Here is a 25,783-nt window from a genome sequence, read left to right as displayed (position 1 = left end):
GCAGGCTGACGGCAATAGACCGCACACTGGATGGTAGTGAGATTGACCACGTATTTATAGAAATACTGCCGGCAGACAGGAAGGCACGCAGCGTCTTCGTCCTAAACATATATAGCCCACCAAAAAAATGTGGTGAAAATTTTGATTACCTCATCAGATCGGCACTCAAGGAGGCGAAAAACAACACGCTGCTTGTGCTAGGTGACTTCAACGCGATGCATCCGACTTGGGGTTACAACCTCACTTCAAAGAAAGGAAACACCATCCACTCGCTCATTCAAAAACACGCACTCACACTCCTCACAGACCCAGACTTTCAAACTAGAGTGGGAAATAGTGTATCAAGGGACACATGTCCGGACCTTACCATGATCAAGAACCACGAAAAGGCTACATGGAGAAATATGGAAGAAACGCTGGGTAGTGACCACCACATCCTGGAGGTTACCATTTCGCTCAAGCATACACGCGAACGCATCAGTCAGATCTTATTGACGGATTGGGCGGCATTTCGTAAAGCGAGAGTTCAACAAAATAGAGAAAAGGAGAATATCACATCGCTGCAACAATGGACGAGTGAGCTCAAAGAGTCGATCAGGCAACACTCAAAGCAGGTGCAACTCACCACGGAAAATCCGGTGGTAGACCCACATCTCGTGCATATGTGGGACGCTCGTAGAGGCCTTTTGAAAAGATGGCGCAAACAAAAGCATAATAGAAAACTAAAATTGCGCATAGCTGCTCTTACACAACAGGCGGAAGAATACGCTACTGTCTTGGTGCGCCAAAACTGGCAACAAATGTGCGCCAGCCTGAGCGGAAGGCTCAGCTCGTCTAAAACGTGGGCAATCCTAAAACACCTACTGGACCCAACCAAAAGCAAGCAACAAACCTCGCACACAATCAGACGCATACTTCGCAACCAACCGGGGTCGGATGAAGATATTCTCCGAGAGCTAGACGCAAAATACATCGGCGATCACACACGGAACCAAACATCTATACCAAAATATAGTGGGAAGCCAAATGAAGACCTAGATCGCCCATTTGAAATCACGGAAGTCTGGACAGCGCTTCACTCCCTAACTCGAAACACAACACCCGGACAAGATGGGCTCACAAACAAAATGCTGAGAAACCTGGACGACAACTCAATAGAAGCCCTAACGACTTTCTTTAATACCCATTGGGAAGCGGGAACACTACCAAATGAATGGAAACACGCGCACATAGTACTCATACCGAAACCGGGCAAGCCTCCAGGTCTCACCAACATGCGACCCATATCCCTGACGTCGTGCCTGGGGAAGCTTTTCGAAAACGCTGTGCTCAATCGCCTGAAGCCTCACGTGGATGACACGGGTTTCTTTCCTGACACGATGTACGGCTTCAGGCCACATTTGTCAACTCAAGACATACTACTCCAATTGAAGGAAGAAGTACTGGACCATGTCACCACACATGTAAAATGCATACTCGCACTGGACCTTAAAGGCGCATTTGATAACGTAGCTCATGAGGCCATCCTAAAAAACTTATCGCAACTCAATTGCGGCGAACGAATCTATAACTACATTCGAGCATTCTTAACGGACCGCACGGCAACGGTAGGCGTGGATACCCTCAGAACAAAAGAGAAAAAGGTTCCAAATAGAGGCACTCCTCAGGGATCAGTCTTATCGCCTTTTCTCTTCAACGTCGCCATGAAAAACCTCCCAGAGCATCTAGAGAAGATTCCGCACCTTCGTCACGCAATATATGCGGATGACATTACCATTTGGACAACTCGAGGCTCGGATGGAGAACAGCAGGACGCCCTGCAAGCGGCGGCAGACGCTGTCACCGAATACGCCAAAGAGTGCAACCTGGAATGCTCCCCAGAAAAATCCGAGCTCCTCGTTCTCAAAAAGAAATCAAGAAGAAAAAGCACAGAGAGAGAGGCCATAGAAATACACCTAAACCAAAAACCTATACCCAGAGTCCAAACACTCCGCATATTAGGTGTCTCCATGCAAAATAGTGGTCGCAATAACCACACTGTAAACGCACTGAAACAAACTGCCTACAGCGTAGCTCGCATGATTAATAGAGTTGCCAGTCGCAGACATGGCATGAAGGAAGAAGACTTATTACGCTTGACTCAGGCCCTTATCGTCAGTAGGGTCACGTACGCGACACCTTATTTGAACTTAACATCAACAGAAAAAGCCCAAATAAATGTGTTACTGCGGAAAGCGTACAAACAAGCCCTCGGCCTTCCTCCAGGAACCGGAACAACGAAACTTCTATCCCTGGGCATCCACAACACATTAGAAGAACTAATTGAAGCACACCGACATGCGCAAATCACGCGCCTCAACCTCACTAGAACAGGCAGAGCAACACTTCGAAGGTTGCAATACCCTGTGGCGACAACCAACAATCAAGAAGTACTCCGCAAGTCCCTACACGAGCAAATAATGGTGGCGCCTGTTCCGCGTAACATGCACCCGGAATATCACTTGGGCAGGAGAAAAGCACGAGCGATAACAATAGAAAGGAGATACGGCACTCTCTCCACTGCTCGCTGGACAGATGCGGCCATGTACCCGAATGGAGAGGGCATGGTAATCAGCGTGGCTGGACACAGACAGCAAGAACTGGTATCCGCCTCCGTTCGTACGCAGGACGTCGCCGCAGCCGAAGAGGCCGCTATTGCCCTCGCCATCTCGGCATCGAGACAAAACGAAGAACTATATATTCTTACAGACTGTCAATCAGCATGTCGAGCCTACGCGAACGGCCATCTACATAAAATCGCATGCGATATTCTACATCGCCTCAACGAAATACCCCGCACCACGATAATTTGGACACCGGGACATGAAGGCGTCAGCGGAAACCATCGTGCACACACGATAGCCCGAGGTCACTGCAACCGGGCACTGCAAGAGACGCCAGAAGACCCAAGTCCAGACACACTACAAACTTACTACGATATACTGCAGCACTACCGCCTTTCGAGAAGAACGATGCCGCCACCCCACCCATCCCTCACCAGAGCTGAAGCCACGACCTGGAGGCAACTCCAGACCAACACCTATCCTCACCTCACGCTCCTTCACGCTATGTACCCCACCCTTTATCAGCCCCTTTGTCCTTTCTGTACAGAGCGAGCTACCCTCTACCACACCACATGGGCATGCCAAAATATCCCCAATAACTCCCCAAATCGAAACGCAACGCACGAGCAGTGGGAGATGGTGCTGACCAGCTCGGCACTGGAGGATCAGCGAAAGCTTATCGCCAGAGCCGAAAGTGCTGCCACCGCCGCTGGGGCCCTGGACTGAAGGCTCCACCCACCACGGAGATCGACGCTTCTCCGTGCGTCATCAAAATAAAGTTTTGTCTCTCTCTCTCTTCCAAAACTCACCTTAATACGTTTGTGATCACTATACCTAGACTTCTGGAGCCATATTCATCTATGTTCATTACCTTTAGCCTATCATGCATCCTATGCGACATTAGTGCATAATCTATCGTCGACTGCATACTCCCTACCTCCCATGTTATGTGCCCTTCACACTTCTCAGTACTGTTGCATACAACTAAGTCATGCCTTTCACACATATCCAGCATGATGTTTCCTGTTGAGTTTGGGTACCCGTCCATGTCTTCTATGTGTGCGTTCATGTCTCCTAGTATAATAATCTCACACCCTCCTCCTAGCTCATTAATGTCACTTGATATGCATTCCAGCATTTTTTTGTTTTCCTCTTTGGCATTTGCTCCTGTCCACAGGTGTACAAAGTCAAGGAGTGTCTGCTCTCCTGCCACTTTCCCTTTTAGCCAGAAATGCTCCTTGCATTCCTGTTTGACCCTTTGCCAATTCAAACTTTTATGAATGAAAGCCCCAATTCCACCCCTTTTTCTGCTGCCCTCTGTTCTCTTGCAATATTCCCATGCATAGTCAGGATTACAGGGGAGTTGCTCCATGTCCCTAAGATGTGTCTCCACAAACCCGTATACCATCAGCTTTTCCTGCCTTAGTTGCTTGTCTATCTCCTCCCACTTCAGCCTATTCTTGCCACCTTGCATGTTACTATACCCTATGTCCAAATAACCTTACCACTGGTGCTTACGTCTATTTTTCCTCCTACAGACTCTACGTTTCTTGAATCTTGGGGCCTCTTCGGGTACGTCTTTGTCTACACTGGTGGCCTCAGGGCTCTCGGTCCCCCAAAAAAAGCCGTAGCTTGGCGCCCTATCCTACTAGTCAAAGTCAAGTCAAATTTATTTCAGCATTTCTTTTGTACAAGAACAGAAGAATGCTAGGACAAGCACAAAAAGTTGCTAAGCTGCAGCTTGACTGGGTGCTTGCCCCATTACTTGGCAGAAACAAGAGACTGAAAAATACATTTGAGTGAAAAAAAAAAGAAACATTTACAGATCTCAAATTAGGTAAATGTAGGTAGGTAAATGTTTCTGTAATCTGTAATTTACAGATTACAGAAACATTTACCTACCCTCCTGCCCGTGGCACCACTGTAGTGAATGCCATCCTGTCTGTGGGGGTGACCTCTGATTTGTGGGGGCGATTTGATCCGGCGGGGCGACTTCTGGGGGCTCATGTCACATGATGTAGTTCACCTCTCTCTCTTATATATATATATATATATATATATATATATATATATATATTGTGAGCACGACCCATCACTGACTCTTCTTCGCCTCTACATATCATCATCACATGTACAAATTCTTCATCTGTATTTATCATCATCAGCCGCCCAGCTTGTTCTTCGTCGTAGCTCGAGCTTGGCTGGAATAAACGGTTCCTTACAAGTGGTGGAAGGTGCTTTTCATTCCCCGAGACTTCTCGCCCTTCTCACTGGAGCTCCGCTCGGGTCGCCGAATACCACCTACTTCCATGTCAGCTCAAGACAATCCGAGCATGTCCACTACTACCACCCCAGTACATCCTTCGCCGTCCATCGTAGCCACCCACAACTGCCACCGTGACCCACCAGTCTTCGCTGGTCTGCGGGGAGATGACGACGAGGAATGGCTCCAAAACTGCAACCTGGCAAGCGACTTCAATAAGCGGGATAACTCACAGAAGGATAACCTAACCAATGTTGCGAAAACTTGGTTTTGGAACCATCAGCCTGATCTCCCCGACTGGCAAATGTTCACGCAGCAACTACGCCAGATCTTTGGCGCTTCCTCTGTTCGCGCTGAGGTCGCAAAGAAGAAGCTCGGTGAGCGTGTCCAGTTCCCCGGGGAATCGTATACATCATACATTGAGGATGTGCTAGCTTTGTGCAAACGTGTCAATGCCACCATATCCCAGACCGACCACATACGGCATATTATTAAAGGCATAAACACCGTCGCCTTTAGCGCTCTTGCCACGCAAAATCCTGCCACCATCCAAGATGTAAGAGACACTTGCCAGCGCCTAGAGGAACTTCAATCTCTACGGCTATGCGCAGATAACACAGACCTCCGTCTGCCTTCAACGGTGGAATTGCGCACGCTCATACGTGATATCGTTCGGGAGGAACTTCACGGGCGGTGCTCTTCCTGTGCGACAGAACCTGGCGTCGCCCCTTCTTCGACCGGCTTTTACGCGATATAATCAAGCGAGAGATTGCGTCTGCGTCACTTACCTAACGTGCTCCGACGGCCCCTGCGCTTGACATGTGCAAACATATGCCGACGTCGCGGCTCTCCCTTTGTTCACCGCGGCCACTCTACCAACGGACCACTATGCTCCTGTGGCTTCATTGTCGCCACCTGCGCGCGTACAGCCTTACCGCTCCACTCCCCTTCCAGCTCGAGCCATTCGCTACTATTGTGGCTACCGCGGGCATATCTCCCGGTTGTGTAGACGACGTCAACAGGATGAGCAACATGGCTATACACCCGAAGAGTGAACAGGCGTCCGTTTTATATATATATATAATCGTGCTGCATGGTAGCTGGGACACTCTGTATATATATGTATATATATATATATATATATATTGTCATGACAATATATATTGTCACGAGTCAATGCGAGCAAGAGGCAACACGAACAAGACAGCGGAACAGCTTAAGAATCACCAGCAGAAAGACATCTTCTTCGTCTTCGAATTAACCTGTCCTACGACTCGGAGTCAGTTAAAGCACATACTGCCATCGTCGTTTAAATGTCTAGATAGAGTACGCGTCAATATATATATATATATATATACACAGGGTGTTTCAGCGAACACTTTCAAAAATTCTTAAAGGTTTACTGCGGCAGATGGCACAATTCTAGTTCATGAGCTGTTCTACTCGAACAGGCGGACATTAATTCCACAATAAATCGAAATGCATAATCGAATATTTAACAGAAATTCACTAATTAGGTTTTTAACTAATTACCTGATGGCCCATATTGCAATTTGCAAATTGTAGCCGTGGAGTTCGCAAGGCGATCCGGATCCACTTGGGACGAATTCTCGGGATGACACCAGTTTCGAGATATTAATTCCCTAACATTGCAGAGAAATGCATTGGCGTTTCAGTTAGGTTCTTAACAAAACGTCGCTTTTTGCATTTAAGCACAAAATTAACTGGACACTTTGAAAGTTATCTCGAAACTGGTTTAGTCCCTGAGAATTCGTTCCAAGTGGATACGCCTTGTGAACTCGGTGGCTATAATTCGCAGATTGAAAGATGTGCCATAAAATAATTAATTAAAACGTTCATTAGCGTAATTATGTTAATTCTTCAATTAGGCGTTTTGATTTCTCGTGGAAGTAATGGCCGCCTCATCGAGTAGTTTAGATCAAGGATTATAACTGTGCTATCTGCCACAGGCAATCTTTAAAAATTTGGTTCAGTGAAACGACCTGTATGTTTGCATGCTAAATGACATCATAGAACCATATCGTACAAATCAAGGTAAGTGCATGCGCACCACCAGAAGAATAGTAGCAAAGGCAATCGGCCGGATTACTGATGTTCCCGTGGGAGAAACAAAGATTTCGGCCTTTTATTGCTTATATACTGCAGCTGATCAAACCTCGAGAAGGTGAGGCTGACAGATACGGTACAATCTGTAAGTAAAAAAAAAAAGATTTTTTCTTACAGACCGGGCCTGATCATGCACACGCGGGCCCTAACTAAGCTTAGTAATGAACGCCCGGGTCGGGCCCGGGCTGGTCTCGGTCATGTACGCCCGGGCCCGGGCTGAGCTCGGGCCTCGTAAAGCGGGCCCGGGCCAGGCTCGGGCCGAAAAATCAGGCCCGTGCAGTGCTCTAGCGCAAAAGACTGCGCTTCCGGCCTGCTTTCCTCCCTCGCGTGCGCTACATTGAGCCGCGATTGCCGGCTCACCCTCGTACGCTTTCACACGCGCACAGCGTATGACGACGATTTTTATCGCCGTTTGACTTTATACGGAATCTCACGACGACGGCAGAAATGCGCTTGGAGTGTCCATATATATCATCACATGCTCGTCAGTTACAACACGATTAACGATAATAAAATCACGTGTGGAGCGTACCCTCATTGGATATGTGGGTATGAGTCAGGGACAAGAAAGGAGGAAGAGAGAGAGAAAGAAAGAATATAAGAAGGAAATCACGTGCGACTCATACCCGCGTTGGATATGTGGGTATTGGCCGCCGAAAGCAGGAGCGGGAAAGATCTCACAGGCTCCTGACGCTGCCGTGCAGTGTGCCGCGGCTATGAACGCTGTGGCTCATACGCTAGTCTATTACGATGGGGCAGGACTTGGCGGAGCAAACACACTACTTGACCATTGCGCCGGGCGAAAACAAGACGCCGGGTCCTTGCTCTTTGACGAACATGCTGAAGACGCTCAATATAATCAGTAATGATAATATATAAATTCACTATAGCAATAATCTCTACAGCAGACCCACCATATTCACAGCTTTGCTGGCTTCCATCTTCACAGTAGTGGAAGGGCTTTTACATCTTCACAGTAGTGGAACAGCGCGGCCGCGCGGGCGCCGTATCCTGAAAGCAATCTGCGGTGGGGACAAAGTGCACGCGCCGAGTTCCGGTAGCTCCGTATGCGCTGTGCTTTTGACGTATATTTCGCGTTGAAGCGAGACGAGATAGCGCGAAGGTCAATTTGCACGTTGTTGCTGGCGCGCTTTCTCACTCCTGCGTTTTGACAGCGAATTTCCGCGGTCATCGAGCGAGATGTGTTCATGTTTACCTGTGCGCGCGTGACACTGTGCTTGTTTATTTAGTTAGTAAGCGAATGTTTACAACTTTATACGGCCTATTAAACTACTCTCCTTGTTTCGTATAGCGACTTTTTTGATGTCATGGCCTATCAGTCATGTTAGTCATCCATAAAGCCGAAATGATGATGATAGTTTTTTCCTACACACGGACGCGATCTAATTGAATAAGCTAGCCCTTAACAGCTTCGCTGTAAAAATAAGCGCTTCGTTTCGCACGAGGGGCACTGCTATATTACAGGCGACGCAGGCATTTATGCTTAGCACTGCGATTGATACACCGACGGCCGTTCCGTAACACGAGTTTCTTGTAATATTTCTTCGCAAAAAAATGCTATAGGCTTTAGTGTATTCGACACTTCCGTTTGCGGGAACATGCCGTTAATGGCGCACTGTGCCTAGGGCGGCAGCCATATGTTGTGTGTGCGTGGCACATTACACAGTGCTGAAAAATAATTCATCATCATCAGCCTATTCTTTATGTCCACTGCAGGACGAAGGCTTCTCCCTGCGATCTCCAATTACCCCTGTCTTTCGCTAGCCGATTACAATTTTTGCCTGCAAATTTCCTAATTTTATCACCCCGCCCAGTTTTCTGCTGTCGTCAATTGCGCTTCCCCTCTCTTAGCACCCATTCTATAACTATAATGTTCCATCGGTAATCTATGCGACGCATTACATGGCCTGCCCAGCTCCATTTCTTTCTCCTAATGTTAGTTAGAATATTGGTTATCGCCGTTTGCTCTTTGATCCACTCCGCTCTATTCCGGTTTCTTAACGTTACGCCTAACATTTTTCGTTCCATTGCTCTTTGTGCTGTCCTTAACCTGCTCTCGAGCTTCTTTGTTAACTTCTAAGTTTCTGCTCCATAAGTAAGCACCGGTAGAACGCAATGATTGTACACTTTTCTTTTCAACGACAGTGGTAAGCTCCCTGTCAGGATTTGGCAATACCTGCTGTATGCACTCCAACTCAATTTTATTCTTCTGTAAATTTCCTTCTCATGATCAGGGTCCCCTGTGAGTACTTGACCTAAATAAACGTACTGCTTTAAAGACTCTAGAGGCTGACTGGCGATTCTGAATTCTTGCTCCGTTGCCAGCCTATTGAATATTATCTTTGTCTTCTGCAAATTAATCTTCAACCCCACTCTTAGTATATGTTCTGAATTAAGGTACTCAATCATTTGTTGTAATTCGTCCCCATTGTTGCTGAACACAACGTCATCTGCACGAAGGTTCCTGACAAATTCGCTGTTGATCCCCAATTGTAAGCCTTTCCAGTCTAATAGTAAAAAGAATTGCTGGTTCATATATCATCATATGTATCTCATCAAGAGAAATGGCCCTGGAAGGTAAAGATAACACATTGAACTGCATATAACTGAGGCCGAACCCAGACGCGGTAGCAATGCTAAGGCGGATCCAGAAGCTCCCCCCCCTCCCCCAACCTTCTCCCTAGACATGCTGGCTTCTCTGCACTCACAGCATTGAGTGTGCAGCAGGACCCCCTCTTGACCCCATTCCATTCTCCATAGGCATCATTGACCCCTTATGTTATGTCTGTGTGTAAATAGATCAGTGGGAAAAGGATAGGAGGGGTTCTGCAGCTCTATGGAAAAGCTCGTGGGGGGGGTATCCCCTAAGGCCAAAAGGTTTGAGAAAATCTACCTTGTGTAACTGTGCACCGTTCTGTCTAAGCAAGACCTATATGCTAGCAGAAATCACAAGGGAATCTGAAGTGATGTGTGATGTACGAGAGCTTCAACACATCACTTATTATGAAGAGAGCCTACACATGACAAAAAAGTGTACATAGAACAGAATTGTTAATGTCATTTTGCTTCCACACATTTGTAGACAAAATGATCACTCATGGCCGAATGAGAAGATTCCAACAAAACAAATAGGAAAACAGTATGCAATTAGCTTTTCTTGTGCACATGTAAACCTCTTTTCATGCACAGGGATGTTCAATCTACTTGGAGAACATGTCCTAGTGAAACGTACAACATTCATAATTTATTGCTAATGCATAGTTAGCTGTACACAGGAGTCTTTTGTAGGCATAGTGAATAAACAAGTACTTCATTGTTGAGCAATTACATCAAGGAATATCACACGGCCATGGCCACAGCATTATGCGCTGTAAACTGATTACCAAAAATGTATCTGCAACCTTCAACACAGCTGGCCTCAGCTATATCTTAATATAACTAAAGAACTTGTTAATAATATATTTATTTCCACAATTTGTACCTAGATAACTGGTACCATACTTGACTGTAGTATCGTGGTGATGTCAGAGTCATGTGTCACATCATATCAGTGTTCTTGAACTGTTTCCTTACAATGAAACAGTTTGTCACATTATGCTGGAACGTGCTATGAAATACCTCAGAAGCTCAACATATCCGAGCATACTATAACGCTTGTGTAACAGAATGCCATGCAGCATACTGCACACGTATGTACATTCCGAGTTCCGATTTTACTTAATACATATAGACATCTACATGGCTTGACAGTGTGAATAGACAATTGCTATTTGAGTTCACAAGTTACAAAGAACCGTTGAAAGAAGAGCCTATACTGAAATGGTCACTTGCGCCTGTGTTGGTGCAGATGCCTCTTCACGTGGCTGTAACATGCCAAAGCCTGAAGGAGTCACCAAAATGGCTGAGTGGATGTGGAGGTAATCCTTAGGAGTGAAACTTGCCAGAAAGAAAAAAAGTCTTATGTTTATTTATTACATGTAGGTGCATTGTTGCCCAGTATAGATTTAAACTACTGGTATGCAAAATTAATTTTTCGGATTGAATGAAATACGAATAAAATAGTGCCAGAAGTGAAACAAGTAAAATGTAGAATATGTTTCAAATAGTTTTCGAAAAATGAACAGCTATTATCAAAATATGTATAAAACAATGGGCAACCTGGTGTTCATAACAATGGCAAGCTTTTGCCGTTCCGTCGCACGTTATGAAGCATTCTTTACTAAAAGCACAAATGCAGCATAAAGAACAAATGAGGAAATTGATGACACATAAAGGGCTCTTCGGAGAGCGGAAATGATTGCTGTATAGCCAGGAAGGCCTAGTCCCCTGAGAAACGTATCCAGCCTCCACTATGCACGTTTCTCATATTTTATGCCTATACTATGCCCACAGGGGTGAAATTAATCGTACTTTTGCTTCTATTTGATGTTTATTTGTGCAGAGGTAGTGTTTTAAGTGTTCGAAGGCTATTACAAAATATTTGTATTCACAAAGTGCCTATTCGAAAGCATCAAATATTCGCACACCCTTAATCAAAACAGTTAATTCTTGGATTTATTATTTTAAAAACAAGTTCTGTGCACAATTTTGTTGAAGAAATTCCTTACGAGAGACTGGCACAACTGCACCTCAGAAAGAATCTTCACAAATGTCAAAAAACAAAATTGGCCAAATTTCATGCATTGTAGTACAGGTGTTATTGTATGCTCAATTCAAAATGCAAACTTTATACAAATATTTCTACAGATACATGTCACACTAGTGCTTATAGAAGCGCTGATACAGTAGTTTAAATAAAATATAGAAATGAATTAGGCTTGGTGAACTTGACATTTGACTTCAATTACACATGTATATTAATTATAACACATTCTTTCTGTGTTATTAATGAACTTCCGACTGCCATCAATCAACTTCTCTTGCAGCCTCGGATACAATAAAATACTAACATCACTATATTGCATGCTGCCATTAAAGTACTAAACTACACAGAACAGGCAATGAATGCTCATTAAACACAAGCATTTATTTGGTGTGCTGATGAAAGAGACAGTGGAAAGCTAACTTATTAAACAATCAGTTGCTTTAAAGAAGTACCCATCTGTAAAAAAAAAAGGTGCAGATAGAATAAGATCAAACGAGTCTCCAGGATGAACCATGTACACAAGAGCCTAGAGGCAACCAATACATAAATGGGTCTAACAAGTTCATATGTACCAAAAGACAACACTGAACAAAAAGAAAAAACAGCACAAAGAAAGCAGATCAAATCACTTGTGCTATTTGATGCACTAGTACGCTGTGCAACATGCTACACGTCTGTAGATATTTAATTCTGACTATAGTTTAACATGGTTGCTGATCTACCCGACAATATCATGATGTTGTGCTCTCTGCTTATGTTTGCTCAAGTGATCAGACCGTGTAAAGGACTTGGAGCAGACGGTGCAACTGTATGGCCGGTCACCTGCATGAATGCGCTGGTGTATCTTCATGGCACTCTTCACCGAGAAGCCCTGAAGGCATAAAGGGCACTGAAATGTCTTCTCACCTGTGTGGGTGCACAGGTGTCTCGTAAGGTTACCCTTTTGCGAAAAGCTCCGAGAGCATGAAGGGCACTGAAATGGCTTCTCGCCTGTGTGAGTGCACAGGTGGGCTTTCAGGTGGGTCTTTTGTGAGAAGCTCTGAAGGCATGATGGGTATTGAAATGACTTCTCGGCTGTGTGGGTGCACAGGTGCTTCATAAGGTTGCCCTTTTGTGAGAAGCTCTGAGAGCATGAAGGGCACTGATATGGCTTCTCGCCTGTGTGGGTGCGCAGGTGGGCTTTTAGGTTGCCCTTTTGTGAGAAGCTCTGAAGGCATGAAGGGCACTGAAATGGCTTCTCGCCTGTATGGGTGCACAGGTGTTTAATAAGGTTTCCCTTTTGTGAGAAGCTCTGAGAGCATGAAGGGCACGGATATGGCTTCTCTCCTGTGTGAGTGCGGAGGTGCTCTTTCAGGTCAGCCTTTCGTGAAAAGCTCTGAGAGCATGAAGGGCACTCAAATGGCTTCTTGCCTGTGTGGGTGTGCAGGTGGCATTTCAGGTGGATTTTTTGTGAGAACCTCTTAAGGCATGAAGGGCACTGAAATGGTTTCTCACCCGTGTGGGTGCGGAGGTGAACGTTTAGGGTGTCTCTTTTTGAGAAGCTCCGAGGGCATGAGGGGCACTGAAATGGCTTCTCGCCAGTATGGACACTGGCATGTGCTTCCAGAAGAAAGAGTTTATCAGCTTCATAGTTACAGAGGTGACATCGGTGGAGGCATCCTTGCTTTGAGTTGTTACATTTGGCAGTTGGAGAAATAGAAGGCCTCAATGCTGCACAAATGAAACAAAAGTAAAAGTTATTATGAAATGCCAAAGAAGAGCACAGATGCTAAATTTAATGACAAGCTTTCTTTTTTTTTTTATTTGAGACATCTTGAGGGTGACTTTAACTATGATGAAACGAAAAACTTTTAATGGTCCTTTTTAAATTACTCAATATTTCTGCATTTGAATGCTTCATGACCCTGTTTCTGAAGTTCACCTATAAAAATTACTTTTCAGAAAGGAAAAAATTACAAATTGGGAGAATATGGAGTGTTCGAACCCTTTCACAGCTTTCACAGATTTGTAAGACCCTTAAAGAACAGTTTAAAAGTGCTTTGACCCAGCTTGCTCTCATCCTCAATGAGCACTCGAGGCCTGCAGGTCATATTTGGCACTTGCAAAACTTGGTACGATTCGCGGGCACAACAAATTTGTCTCGTATAAGATTTCATCAGTGGGTTTCTTCTTGATCACACGCTCAACTTTAGCAACGTTTTTGTAAGTTGAGATTGCATGAAGCCGGCTAGGAAATACAGTATTCTCCGCCATATAACCCACCAACACATACAACCCGCACCCTCTTTCAGAACAGCCCGAAAGAACAAAATTTTCCACGTTCAACTGGAGGGTTTTCTGGCAAAAATCCCTGCGCAGCTTGACTGTGTCCAGAAAACCCCTACAAGCAGTAGCACATGAGTGGTACAGTAAATATTCAACAGACACACATACAATCGTAACATCCAATAAAGAGAACATTCACCATTTATGTATATAGAGTCTTTGCACAAAATTTGAACAATGAAATCGAAAATCGAAACGCTGAAATGGTCATGCATAAATTCAGAAATAATAGTAATAACCAAGCAAACATGCAGCATCTACAAGCAAAAACACAAAATCACATTTCAACAAAATATTTCCACAGCTCAGCTTTGGTATATCCTATTGTATGTTTACATGTGTTTAGAACATGGGGCAGGTTATAGGACAACATTTGTAATTTATAATAAGTGCAAAAATGTGGTACATTCCATGTATTAATAGTTCTCATGTGTACCTTAGCACGGCGCATGTCCAAAGATGCCAGAGTAGAATAAAAATGGGCAATGGATGCCGTCAAAAAATACATTTTTTTGTAACAACTTAAAGTTATACAAATGATTAACGCGAACAACGTTATGTGCTTCAAAAGCATACTTGGAGGTAGTTCTACTATCAACATAGGCGATGATTCAAACAATTTTCTTTTGCAATACGAGAACCTTATTAATGTTTGTTTTGGTCATTGTGGCCCATACTAAACGGCAGTAGTTAAGGTGAGAAAGAAAAGTGCATTATAAACTTGTAATTTACCTTTCAAAGGTAAAGTTTCACGACATCATGACAGAGCCCCGCAGACAGAAAAGAGTTTCGTGCACATGCGTGTATAACCCACGGAAAAAATTCACAGGGTTTCTTATGTTATCTCTAACACTTGAAGGCGAAAGCCCAAGAGCCAATGCATTGAATACGGTCACATGACGTACACATCCCCCTTAATTCGCTTAGTCATCCTCTTAATTCGCTTACTCATCCTCTTAATTTGCGCTAGTCATTCCCCTTAATTCGCTTATTGTACTTTGCTTAGTCGTCCCTCTTAATTTCAAAGGTCGAGGTTTCGACTGCCACCCAAGGTTGTAGGTTCGAGTGCATTAATTAACTCCTAATTACCTGTGCCTTAATTTGCCTTTATTACCACCAAAGGTGGTGGGCAGACTCCCAGCAAAGGTCTAGGTTCGACTCTGGCCAAAGGTTGTGGGTTGGAGTGCCGTAACTCTATCTTAACTGTGCCTTAATTAACTTCACCATCATTAACACCAAAGGTCGTGGGTTCGACTCCCACCAAAGGTCGAGGGTTTGTAGCCTTTTTGTACCTTTCGTGCCTCCCTTTGCTCTGGCGTTTGAGCAGACAACCTTGTCTTTGCTTGAGATTTCGCAACTTGCCGTCTAGCTATATATACTGGATAACTGGATTCAGCTTGTTGCTTGCGCTGATGCGCACGCACAGCCATCCAAGCCTGCGCGTTATCCATTGAGTGATTGAGCGACCAATCGCCGGCAAAGGAGCCATTAAACCCTCGCCTAGTCACGTGGTACCGCAGCGGCGAGTCTACGAGCAAGCACAGCTGCGACGTCTCTCTGCAGCGGATCACATGGTGTAACACACCTGCTACACTTGCGCACCGGCGGCTCAAGGTCATTGTGACACAATGAATGACCTTGCGAGATATGGAGTAGAGCTTTCACTCTAAAAAGTTGCAGTTTCGCCCGAAAGGCTCTTAGAGTATTCGACACTCTAAGTAGCAAGCTTTTCGTTGCGAAAAAGACATAAATGAGTACCACAAATATTGGCTGTCGGTCCCTTTAATAAGATGTTTGCTTTCACTTCTGGCGAAACCCCCCTTGTCACGACAGCCAAATTTTTATGCATTTCAATGTTCACAGGCTGGCAGTTGTTTCCCTGACGCACTAGAATGCCACGCAGCTTACTGCAGACACATTTAGAATCCAAGTTCCAGTTCTGTTACCTCTACCAGGTATGCTACTTTTTGTGCTTTGCTGTAATACAGTACAACCCAACTGATATGTTTTAGAGCGCAGCTCTTAGGCGCCTGTTCCTGCGGCGAGCATCAGAATTCCGGTGTAACCGAGCGAACGAGCACAGCGAAATATGATAGCGAACGTGGTGTGCAGCGGGCGATGAAAAAAGCGGCAAGAGGGAAGAGGTGCAAGTGGGAAAGCGGAGAGGAGGGTGCAACAGAACATCGAAGTGCAAAGCGGAGGAGGGTATGGGGAAAGGGTGAGGAGAAAGGCTGACTGCCGGTGGCGACCAGGCATGCGGCCATCATGGAAACAAAGCGCTGACATGGGCTTTAGACCCACCACACATGCGCTACTTCGCCTGCGGTGCCACCGCCGCTTGAGAATGTGCGCCACGCGAGCAACGCGTTCCCATTTCATGCTTTCTTTCTCAACAATGAGCGACGCAACCGGTGGAGATGCTTCGTCTGCTGCTACTGCTAAACGAGCTGACCGAACAGAGGCTCAGCGCCGCCGCCGAGAGCACCCTGTCGTTCAGAATCAAATTCTTTGCCACAATGTATCGTGAATTTAAAACACCTAAACAGCTGTGCTCAAAACTCGCATTAGGAAGTATCATAGTCGTCAGTGAAATGTTTTTCGAGGGACCAAAAAGAACGAAAGAAACGTAACAGTCAGAAAGGCTGCAATTGCCACACCAACGCCAGTAACATCTCTGAATGGCTGCCAGTACAGTTATTAGACATCTCGGGGCTTGTACCTTGACCGGGGATGGAGTGTATACGTGTGTATTACTAAGGGACACATGTGATGTTCCATGAATTAAAGTGGCCACTTTCAACTTTAATACGCTTCACTGTACTGCTTTGCACATGCTTCACCACATACCACAGCTATACTGCAGCGAAGCTGAATAAATAGAAGTGGGAATTCGGCAGAGGCACTTAAAACTGCTTACGTGTGTGAGTGCGAAAGCCTGATGCTCCCTTTTGTGAAATGTTTTCTCCATGTAGTCTTTGTCCGTGCAAGCTCTCGCCTGCATTATAACTGTGTCTTGTGGAGGTACGCTCTGCATGAGGCTAGGGTATAATGCAAGCCCGAATCTAGCCACACACAGTCGTTTCGTGGTACTCCCCAACCTGCAGCGCGTGTAATCGCAGCTACGTTGGGTTCGGGCAAATGAGCCAATCAATTAACCCTTTGAGGGTTAAATTCTTGTGCCAAATGCGACCCCCCAGGGTCGATTTTTTTATTGATGATTTAAATTCTTTGAAAGAACCTATTTCGAAAAAATATGGTCATAATTTTTTTAAAGTGACAGTAAAGTGAGGAAAGAATCGTTTGTGTTGTAAAATACACAATGTTTATTCATGAATAAGAAGATAAACACACTGAAAAATGGTTGTGTGCACATCTGGAAACCGAAACAAGTGAGAAGCCTTCGTCTTATCGCCAAGAAGGTGCGATAGAGCTTTTGTGGTCTCCAATAAAGGAAACGCAAAAATGGCAGCACCGTTTGTGTATATACGCGCCTGCACGGGAAGAGGTGTAATCGCGCCGCGGTGGGCGATAAACGATCGAGTAACAAGCGGTCACCCTTTGAGAGATTTGAAACCAGATAGCCATTAGTTTAGCGCGTGCAACAAGGGGGATCCGCCGCAGGAGAAAACCGTAACTTGCCGCTGGTGCCGCGTGTGCGCGCGCCCGGATGTGCGAGCGATAGCCGACGCGCCGTTGCCATAAAAACAATTGAAAAAACCTGGAGAGGCATTGGCGCAAGTAAAGAATTCCACCTGGTTCCGTCGAGTGGCAGCACATGCCAAGTGCAAGAAATGATAGAAAGAGGCGCGCTTTTTAAATGTACGAGCGATACTGTACATGTACGCCATTGACCATTTTGAGGGTATTCGCGGAGGCCGTACATGTACGGTATTGACCCTGAAAGGGTTAATTGTGTCAACTCTAACAACGTTTATTGCTACAAGCAATAAGGTACACTTGCAGAGGGAAGTACACTCTGTAATTAGTAATAAATAGGTTTAACTCGTTGGGTGTGATAGTCGGGCAAACGAGGGTTGCAGCAGGTATTCCTATCCGACAGGTTCGTGTTCGGGCCTGACAGGTTCGTGTTCGGATAGGAGCCTGCCAGAGAGAGGGAGTCTCCCCCGGTGACACTGTTTCATTCCTTTTTACCTTTGCGATGGGAATGCCGTCCTCGCGCGTCGGGCAGCTTTCCCGCTAGTAAGTGGGAAGGCGGCGGGGGGGGGGAGACACCGCCGTTCTGTTGACGCACAGTGTTGGTTTGCCTCACACTGTGATAACTATACGGAACAATCTTACTTGTCTTCCTGTGATTAATTTCGGACTGTGTTCACAAGTGCTCCTACAAGGCATTTCACTCGCTATGCTGACGCCCTCCTATGATTACGTTATCTCGACCTTGTCTCCTCCTGATGCTCGTCGCTCGCACACCACCGATATCCCGTCTTCTTCGCCAGATCTGTCTCCTCCCGACCTGAAGAAAATGATTGCTCCAGACCTTTTGCCCCGTCACACTGACGATCTCCTTCGCCTCCTCTTCTCTTATAGGGACGTCTTTGACCTTTGCAACCGTCCTCTGGGTCAAACCTGCACTGTCAAGCACCGCATAAACACTGGCGATGCCCATCCAATCCACCGACGACCATACCGCGTCTCTTCAGCTGAGTGCCGCATAATTCAAAAGGAGGTCGACAAGATGCTTGCCAAAGATATAATTGAGCCATCCTGCAGCCCTTGGGCTTCTCCTGTGGTTCTTGTTAAAAAGAAAGATGACAGTTGGCGATTTTGCGTGGACTACCGGCATCTCAACAAGATCACCAAAAAAGACGTGTACCCGCTCCCACGCATAGACGACGCCCTGGATTTCCTTCACGGCGCCAAGTAGTTTTCTTCAATCGACCTTCGGTCAGGGTACTGGCAGATCGCCGTTGATGACATGGACCGTGAGAAGACCGCTTTTGTTACCCCTGACGGCCTTTATCAGTTTAAAGTCATGCTTTTCGGCTTATGCAACGCCCCGGCCACCTTCGAACGCATGATGGACACCCTCTTACACGGTTTTAAATGGTCCATTTGCCTTGTGTTATCTTGATGACGTCATTGTATTTTCACCGAACTTTGAAACGCATCTCGACCGACTTTCTTCTATCCTTTCTGTTTTTCGCAAAGCCAGCCTGCAACTTAATTCATCTAAGGGCCACTTCGGACGTCAGCAACTAATCATGCTCGGTCATCGCGTCGACTCAGCCGGTGTTCGCCCCGACCCAAAGTTCGAGCTGTGCAGCAGTTCCCCGTTCCGACTTGCACAAAGGAAGTTCGTAGCTTTCTGGGACTGTGCTCCTACTTCTGTCGTTTCGTGAAGAATTTTGCGGAAATCGCACGCCCTCTCACAAACTTACTGAAGAAAGGTGTCTCGTTTTTTTGGGGTGCTGCACAGGCTGCAGCCTTCTCTACCCTCATCACGTCGCTCACTACACCACCTGTCCTGGCTCATTTCGACAGCTCCGCTCCAACAGAACTCCGCACCGATGCCAGCGGCTACGGAATCGGCGCTGTTTTAGTCCAGCATCAGAATGGGCATGCCCGTGTTGTCACCTATGCCAGCCGTCTCCTTTCCTTAGCCGAACAGAACTACAGAACGGGAGTGTCGTGCTCTCGTTTGGGCGGTGGGCAAATTCCGCCCCTATTTACATGTCCAGCATTTCACTGTGACTACCGATCACCACGCACTTTGCTGGCTTTCGTCGCTTAAGGATCCCACTGGGCGTGTTGGTCGCTGGGCACTCCAGCTCCAAGAATACACTTACTCTGTTGCTTATAAATCTGGCCGATTGCACCGGGATGCTGACTGTTTGTCCCGCAATCCCGTGGATCCGCCTGAAGCCTCCGATGACACGCCTGCATGTGTACTCTCGTTCTCCGCTTTAAGCCACATCCGTGATGAACAGCGCCGTGATCCCATTTTAAATGAGCTTATTCAGAAGCTGAATTCCGCAGCGCCCAATCCTTCCCTTTGCCTCTTCATGCTTAAAGATGACACGTTATATCGCTACAACGTCCACCCGGACGGACGCGAACTGTTGCTCGTCGCATCTGCGCTTGAGCGTTCTCGGCCAGCTACATGACGCCCCGACCGCTGGTCACCTTGGAGTTTCCCGGACCTACAATCGCGTTTGGCGTCGCTTCTTTTGGCCCGGTCTTTACCGCTCCGTTCGTCGCTACGTAGCTGCTTGTGAACCCTGCCAATGCCGAAAGAAACCACCTAAGCCTCCTGCTGGCCTCCTTCAGCCCCTTGACGTCCCATGTGACCCCTTCTTCCGAGTTGGCCTTGACCTCCTCGGTTCTTTCCCGACCTCTACTTCTGGAAACAAATGGATTGCCGTTGCTACGGACCACTCCACCCACTACGCAATTACACGCGCTCTCCCTACCAGTTGTGCTATGGACATCGCTGATTTCCTGCTACACGATGTCATCTTACATCACGGAGCCCCTTGTCAACTCCTCACTGACCGTGGCCGTTACTCTCTCTCCAGAGTTATCGATGACCTGCTTCGCTCCTGCGCAACAAAACACAAATTTACGACGGCTTACCACCCGCAAACTAACGGCTTGACTGAGCGCTTCAACCGGACGCATGCTGAGATGCTTTCTATGTATGTCTCATCTGACCATCAAGACTGGGATGTTGCGTTGCCCTTCGTTACATTCGCTTACAATTCCTCCCGTCATGATACTGCTGGTTTTTCACCCTTTTATCTTCTGTTTGGCTGCGACCCAACATTACCTTTTGACACTATTATCCCCGATGCCGTCCATTTGCCAACTGAGTATGCTCGTGATGCCATTTCCCGAACTGATGAGGCACGCCAAATTGCTTGCCATCGCCTTACTACATCACAAGGGCACCAGAAGCACCGCTACGACTCCCATCATTGCAATGCTATCTACACTCCGGGTGCCCTTGTGCTTATATGGACTTCGACTCGGCGTGTTGGACTCTCAGAAAAATTGCTTTCGCGGTACTCCGGACCCTACCGTGTCTCACGCCGTGTAACAGACGTCACGTATGATATTGGCCCGCTCGAGTCTTCCTCGCCAACCATTTCATCACCTACTGACGTTGTTCACGTATCCCGCCTGAAACCTTACCACTCGCCTGGATCATAGCAAGCACCGTTACGGTACTTGAGCAGCCGGGGGTCATGTCACGGTATGATTCATCTAGAGGAGCATCAATAAAGAAGACGCTGATGATCTGGCGCGCGCTCTCGGCCATATGGTTGACGCTTGATCGCCTTGTAAATATACTGTAAATACGTTTTCCTGTTGTGTTTGCCTCCCCGTAACAATATTAAGGTGAGTTTTAGAAGAGAAATGAAAGTAGGTAGGAGGCAAGATGAACAACCAGGTGGGATATTTTACTCGGAATAGCAGCTGGAAATAGCAACCCAACAAATTGAGGAAGTAATTTCAGAGAATACTAAAACAGAATAGACATATGCAAATTTAACAGGGCGTTTTGAGCTAGAGCTTGCTAAGGTACGAGTCAGGCCCAAAGGTAACAGAAGACATAAACCTAAGAGCTGGTGGGATGAGGAGGTTAAGAAGGCCATAAAGAAACGTCAGGAAGCATCCAGGGAACACAGATATTCAAAGCACATGGTATATAAGGGAAAAGGGGACAAAGCCGACATAAACAACTACCGTCTCATAACACTGACGTCAGTGGTTTACAGGGTGGCGATGCAGATTATAAAGGACAGACTGCAGGCATGGGTGGAGGGCGAGGAGGTGCTGGGGGAACTACAAAATGGGTTCTGGAAACAAAGGAGGCTAGAAGATAATCTGTTCTAATTGACACAGTGTATTGGAATAGCCGAAAAGAAACTCTGGCCCCTATGGCTGGCGTTTCTGGATATTAAGGGAGCCTATGATAGTGTAATCCAAAAGGATTTGTGGGACATACTGGGCACTCTAGACGTGGAAGACGGAGTAAGTAATCTTTTAAAAGCTATCTCTAAAGGTAACAAGGTGCTTATAAAATGGGGAAAAAAGGTCTCTGAGCCTATGTGATAAAATGGGTGGAAGCGTACAGCAGGATTGTGGCAGTGCACTATTTGGTTTCTACGAATAGAAAGTAAACAGTGCAACTGTCGATTTTCACTGAAAACTTTGTTGTGGAATGGCTACCATGTTGACAGTGAACTTGAAGGCATCGTGGTGCAATGTGTTTGTGAGCCCCATGCACGAGTTCTCCCAATGACAGCAGATTCAATTCATTGCAAAGGCAATTGAATTGCTCACTAATGTATCGTTTCACAAAGTGAAAAGGCTCGACTTTTCGGATCAGCAAAGGTGGATGAGCTTGTAGCACACTGTAACAAGAGTGCTCTGGAAGAATAACTATGTGGTGGGACAAACTGGCATTACAGAACAAGTCCCGTCGGCCACTGACATCTGCAAAGACTGTGCAAAAAACCTCAAGCTGCTATTGACGGGAGAGGATCAAAACGAGTGCATGGCCAAGCAGTCACCTCGAGATGCTAAAGGTCGACTGAAGTGATTGCTGGCATGCAACTGAGATGCCCAGTGCATGCTGCTCATTGCCTGATGACAGTGTTGTGCATGCCTAGCCCTGCTTTGTTATGTGCTGTGGGACGTCGTGAATCAAAGCTGTCCCAGAACAAGAATTCTGACAGTTCCTTGCAGTTTTCACGTCTCAATGAATGAGTATATATTGATATACCGAAGTGTGTTGTGTAGTTAGTGCATTTCAAATTTCTTGTTTCAATTTTATTCACCTCAAACACATGGCTTGATGTTCTTATACTAATCACTGATTTAGGCAAAATTAAGAGACTCACTGGGTGTAACGTTATTGTAAAGCACTCTAAGGGCTACAATAGATGTCAGGGCAAGAGAGCTCTGGATTAAGTTCTACCATCTAAGGTGCTTCAATGAGCTCAGTACAGCAGGATTTTTGTATTTTGACCCAATCAGTATGCAGACAAAAATCACAAACCTGCTAATTTGTCCTCTGCCGTAGAATGTCGTACACACTTGAGCAGGTCATGCCAAGCTAGACACAACCTGCTCGTCATTTACCACAAGCTCACACAAGCAAGCAAAAGTAAGAGAAGTGCCGGTCACTGCCCACCTGAGCTGGTGCTTAACTGTTCCACAGCCTCCGTAGTCTGCACGCTCCTAGACTCAGTCCTTGCTTTGAAGAAGCACCCGACAGACTTGTCAGCCAGAGGCAAACTGCACTGCGCGCCAACCTCAACTTGACCGACTGCTTTGGAAGGGGCGTGGCATGCCATTTTGGCAGTGAAACTTTCTCCTAGGCTCATCGCATTTGTGAGGCCTGCAGAAAATAAGTGGAGTGGTTGCAGTGCTGTTACAGTATTGAGCAGAACAGGTAAATACATCAATGAAAAAAATGCAGAGGCATTACAATGCATAGCCATGGAACACCAGATAGCCCTTTTGGTCCAGTATTCCGAAAGAACACGCTCCCGACCATCCACATTGAATACTCGAAAGCAGGGCAGCCTTTTTCTGTGCATGGTTTACGACAGCAGAACGTATCTCAGACATTTTCATCTCATACATTTTAAAGTGACTGGTGTAGTCCAACTAACGAAAAGTGTTTGCAAGATTCTTAGGTCATCGCCATCAGCCTATTTAATGCCCATTATAGAATTCTCCATTGCCTTATGTCCTTCGCCAGATGACACCATCCTATGCTTGTAAATTTTATATTTCATCACACTACCTATAGTTGTCTGCTGTCCACGATTGTACGTCAGTTCCACTGTTACCCATTCAGTAGCCTTGATAGATCATTGGTTGCATGCCCTACACATTACATAGTTTGCCGAAGTTCATTTTTAATGCAATAGCATTCTTTCACAACTTCACAGAGTTAGTGGTAGGTCTGTATGTACGTCTGCATGTTTGTCTGCACCTAACCTCTTTCCTGCCAACTTGGGTCACTGGGTAGTCTATGTTCAAATGGGTAGAGCATATGGCTGTTGTGTTGAGGGTTGAAAACTAACTGTCGAACCAATTTTGGTCACTGAGCACGTAACATTGGGTCTGTGCAGTTCCTCAACAAAATTCTTTGACACCAAGTTGGGCCACTGCGTGAGTGGCACTAGGACAGAAGGAAGGAGGAATAGCTGGAAAGACAGGGAGGTATGTGCCACACTTCAATGAACCTTTCCGACACCAACTTGGGCCACTGAATATGTGCCACTCTTCAATGACCCTGGGCGGCCTCTACCAGTGATCTCCATGTACCCCTGTTGTGCACTAGATGATTCCAAGTTGCGCCTGCAAATTTCCTAATTTCAACATCCTACCTAACTTTCTGCCATCCTCAACTGTTCTTTTCTTTCCTTAGCACCCATTCTGTAACTCCAATAGACCACCAGTTATCTGTACTAAGCATTACATGGCCTGCCCAGCTCCATTTTTCTTCTTCTAATGCCAACTTTTGGCAACTCTTGTTTGCTTTCAGATCCACACCGCTCTCTTCCTGTCTCTTCAAGTTGCCATCTAACCTTTTTCATTCCATTGCTCGTTCTGAAGTCGTTCACTTGTTCTCAAGCTTCTTTGTTTACCTCAAAGTGTCTGCTGCATATGTTAGTACAGTTAAACTGCAATTAGTGTACTTTTCTTTAGCTCCCGGTCACGGTTTGATCAGTGCCACATGTGCACTTTCATGCTTTTTCGTTTCTTTATTAGTTTATTTGTTGCTTGGGAAAGCATACCTACCTGTTGCCTTCGTGCTTACTTCCCACTTCAATCGCTGCTTCTGAAATTAGCCTAGTTATGGTTTCATTTGCAATGTTCTCTTCATCTTTCTGTTTTAAAACTGCATATTTGTTTGGGTAATTAGATGAACAGTTGTGATAAAATAAGCTTAACAGTGGAAAGACACAGTAAAATGGACAAATATAGCAGGACGTGGTGGGTGTGGTTGGAGGAGAGGGGATAAACATGCATATGTGGCGTAGAAACATAATGTTAGCCTATGCTGTGTTGATATCAGCCAGACCTATTTTGTCACAATCCCTGCTTACAAAAAGTGACTGGGGACTTCAGACATTTAACAGCAATAAGAGAGAGACAGTTTATTTAAAGATTCATAAAAACACCATGTTATGAACACAGAATGAGAAACGGGTTGCTGTAATAACGGAGGTGAGACAAAACTTTATCAAAGATGCATTTTAACCTCCGAAGTTACAATGTTAGCAAGTAAGAATGCAAGCCCTATGCTCTTGTTGGTAAGATTGCAGCAAATTAGAGTGCGAACTTGTGAGAAGAAAAAATGTGCAGACACCATAGACGATGATGGTGAATGTAAGCGATTAACCCAGACAAACAAACGAGTGGGTGGACAAAGCAAAGAACAAGCGAATAAAAGAAGAAAAGACAGCAAACAAAAATTTCCTTGCAGAATTTGATCACCAACCACCACAGACCTCCAACTAACAACGAAAACGGTCAAAATAGCCAAAGAAAGATGTGCACTTCAGAAGATTTCATCGTAGCCACACGTCCATGCCAGAATGAAATGAAGAGTACACCACACTGCCACATGTGCACACAAAGCCCAGAGCAAGTGGCAAAGCTGCAATAATATACCACCGTATGAACAATGTACCAACAGTTGCCAATCGCAACTCGGACAAACACTGAGACATTTAAGCATACCTGCAGGCCTGCAGAGCTATTTCTGATGTTGTTGAAACAATTTAGGAGATTGTTCAGGCCAAATGGCATTTC

General features: G+C 45.8%; 1 protein-coding gene and 1 long non-coding RNA gene across 9 annotated transcripts in view; one reads left to right on the top strand and one right to left on the bottom strand.

Annotated features, from left to right (window-relative positions):
• Positions 1-25,783, bottom strand: part of LOC119453641 (oocyte zinc finger protein XlCOF6) — a 791,503-nt gene that overhangs the window by 415,580 nt on the left and 350,140 nt on the right. The window contains exon 7 of the mRNA XM_049668312.1: positions 12,566-12,901. Within this exon, the coding sequence (XP_049524269.1) occupies positions 12,566-12,901 (336 nt within the window). The remainder of the gene's footprint in view (positions 1-12,565; positions 12,902-25,783) is intronic.
• The window catches only part of LOC119453653 (uncharacterized), a 415,401-nt gene that overhangs the window by 56,033 nt on the left and 333,585 nt on the right, over positions 1-25,783 (top strand). For 6 of the 8 annotated variants that reach the window (XR_007467221.1, XR_007467222.1, XR_007467216.1 and 3 more), the window contains exons 2-3: positions 12,762-12,845; positions 13,014-13,085. This is a non-coding gene — a long non-coding RNA (uncharacterized LOC119453653). The other 2 variants (XR_007467218.1, XR_007467220.1) reach the window with 2 other exon arrangements.

Source organism: Dermacentor silvarum, chromosome 5 (assembly GCF_013339745.2).
Source record: "Dermacentor silvarum isolate Dsil-2018 chromosome 5, BIME_Dsil_1.4, whole genome shotgun sequence".
NCBI classification, from domain to species: domain Eukaryota; kingdom Metazoa; phylum Arthropoda; class Arachnida; order Ixodida; family Ixodidae; genus Dermacentor; species Dermacentor silvarum.
Note: the sequence above shows the minus strand (reverse complement) of the source record. Positions and strands in the feature narration are given on the sequence as shown.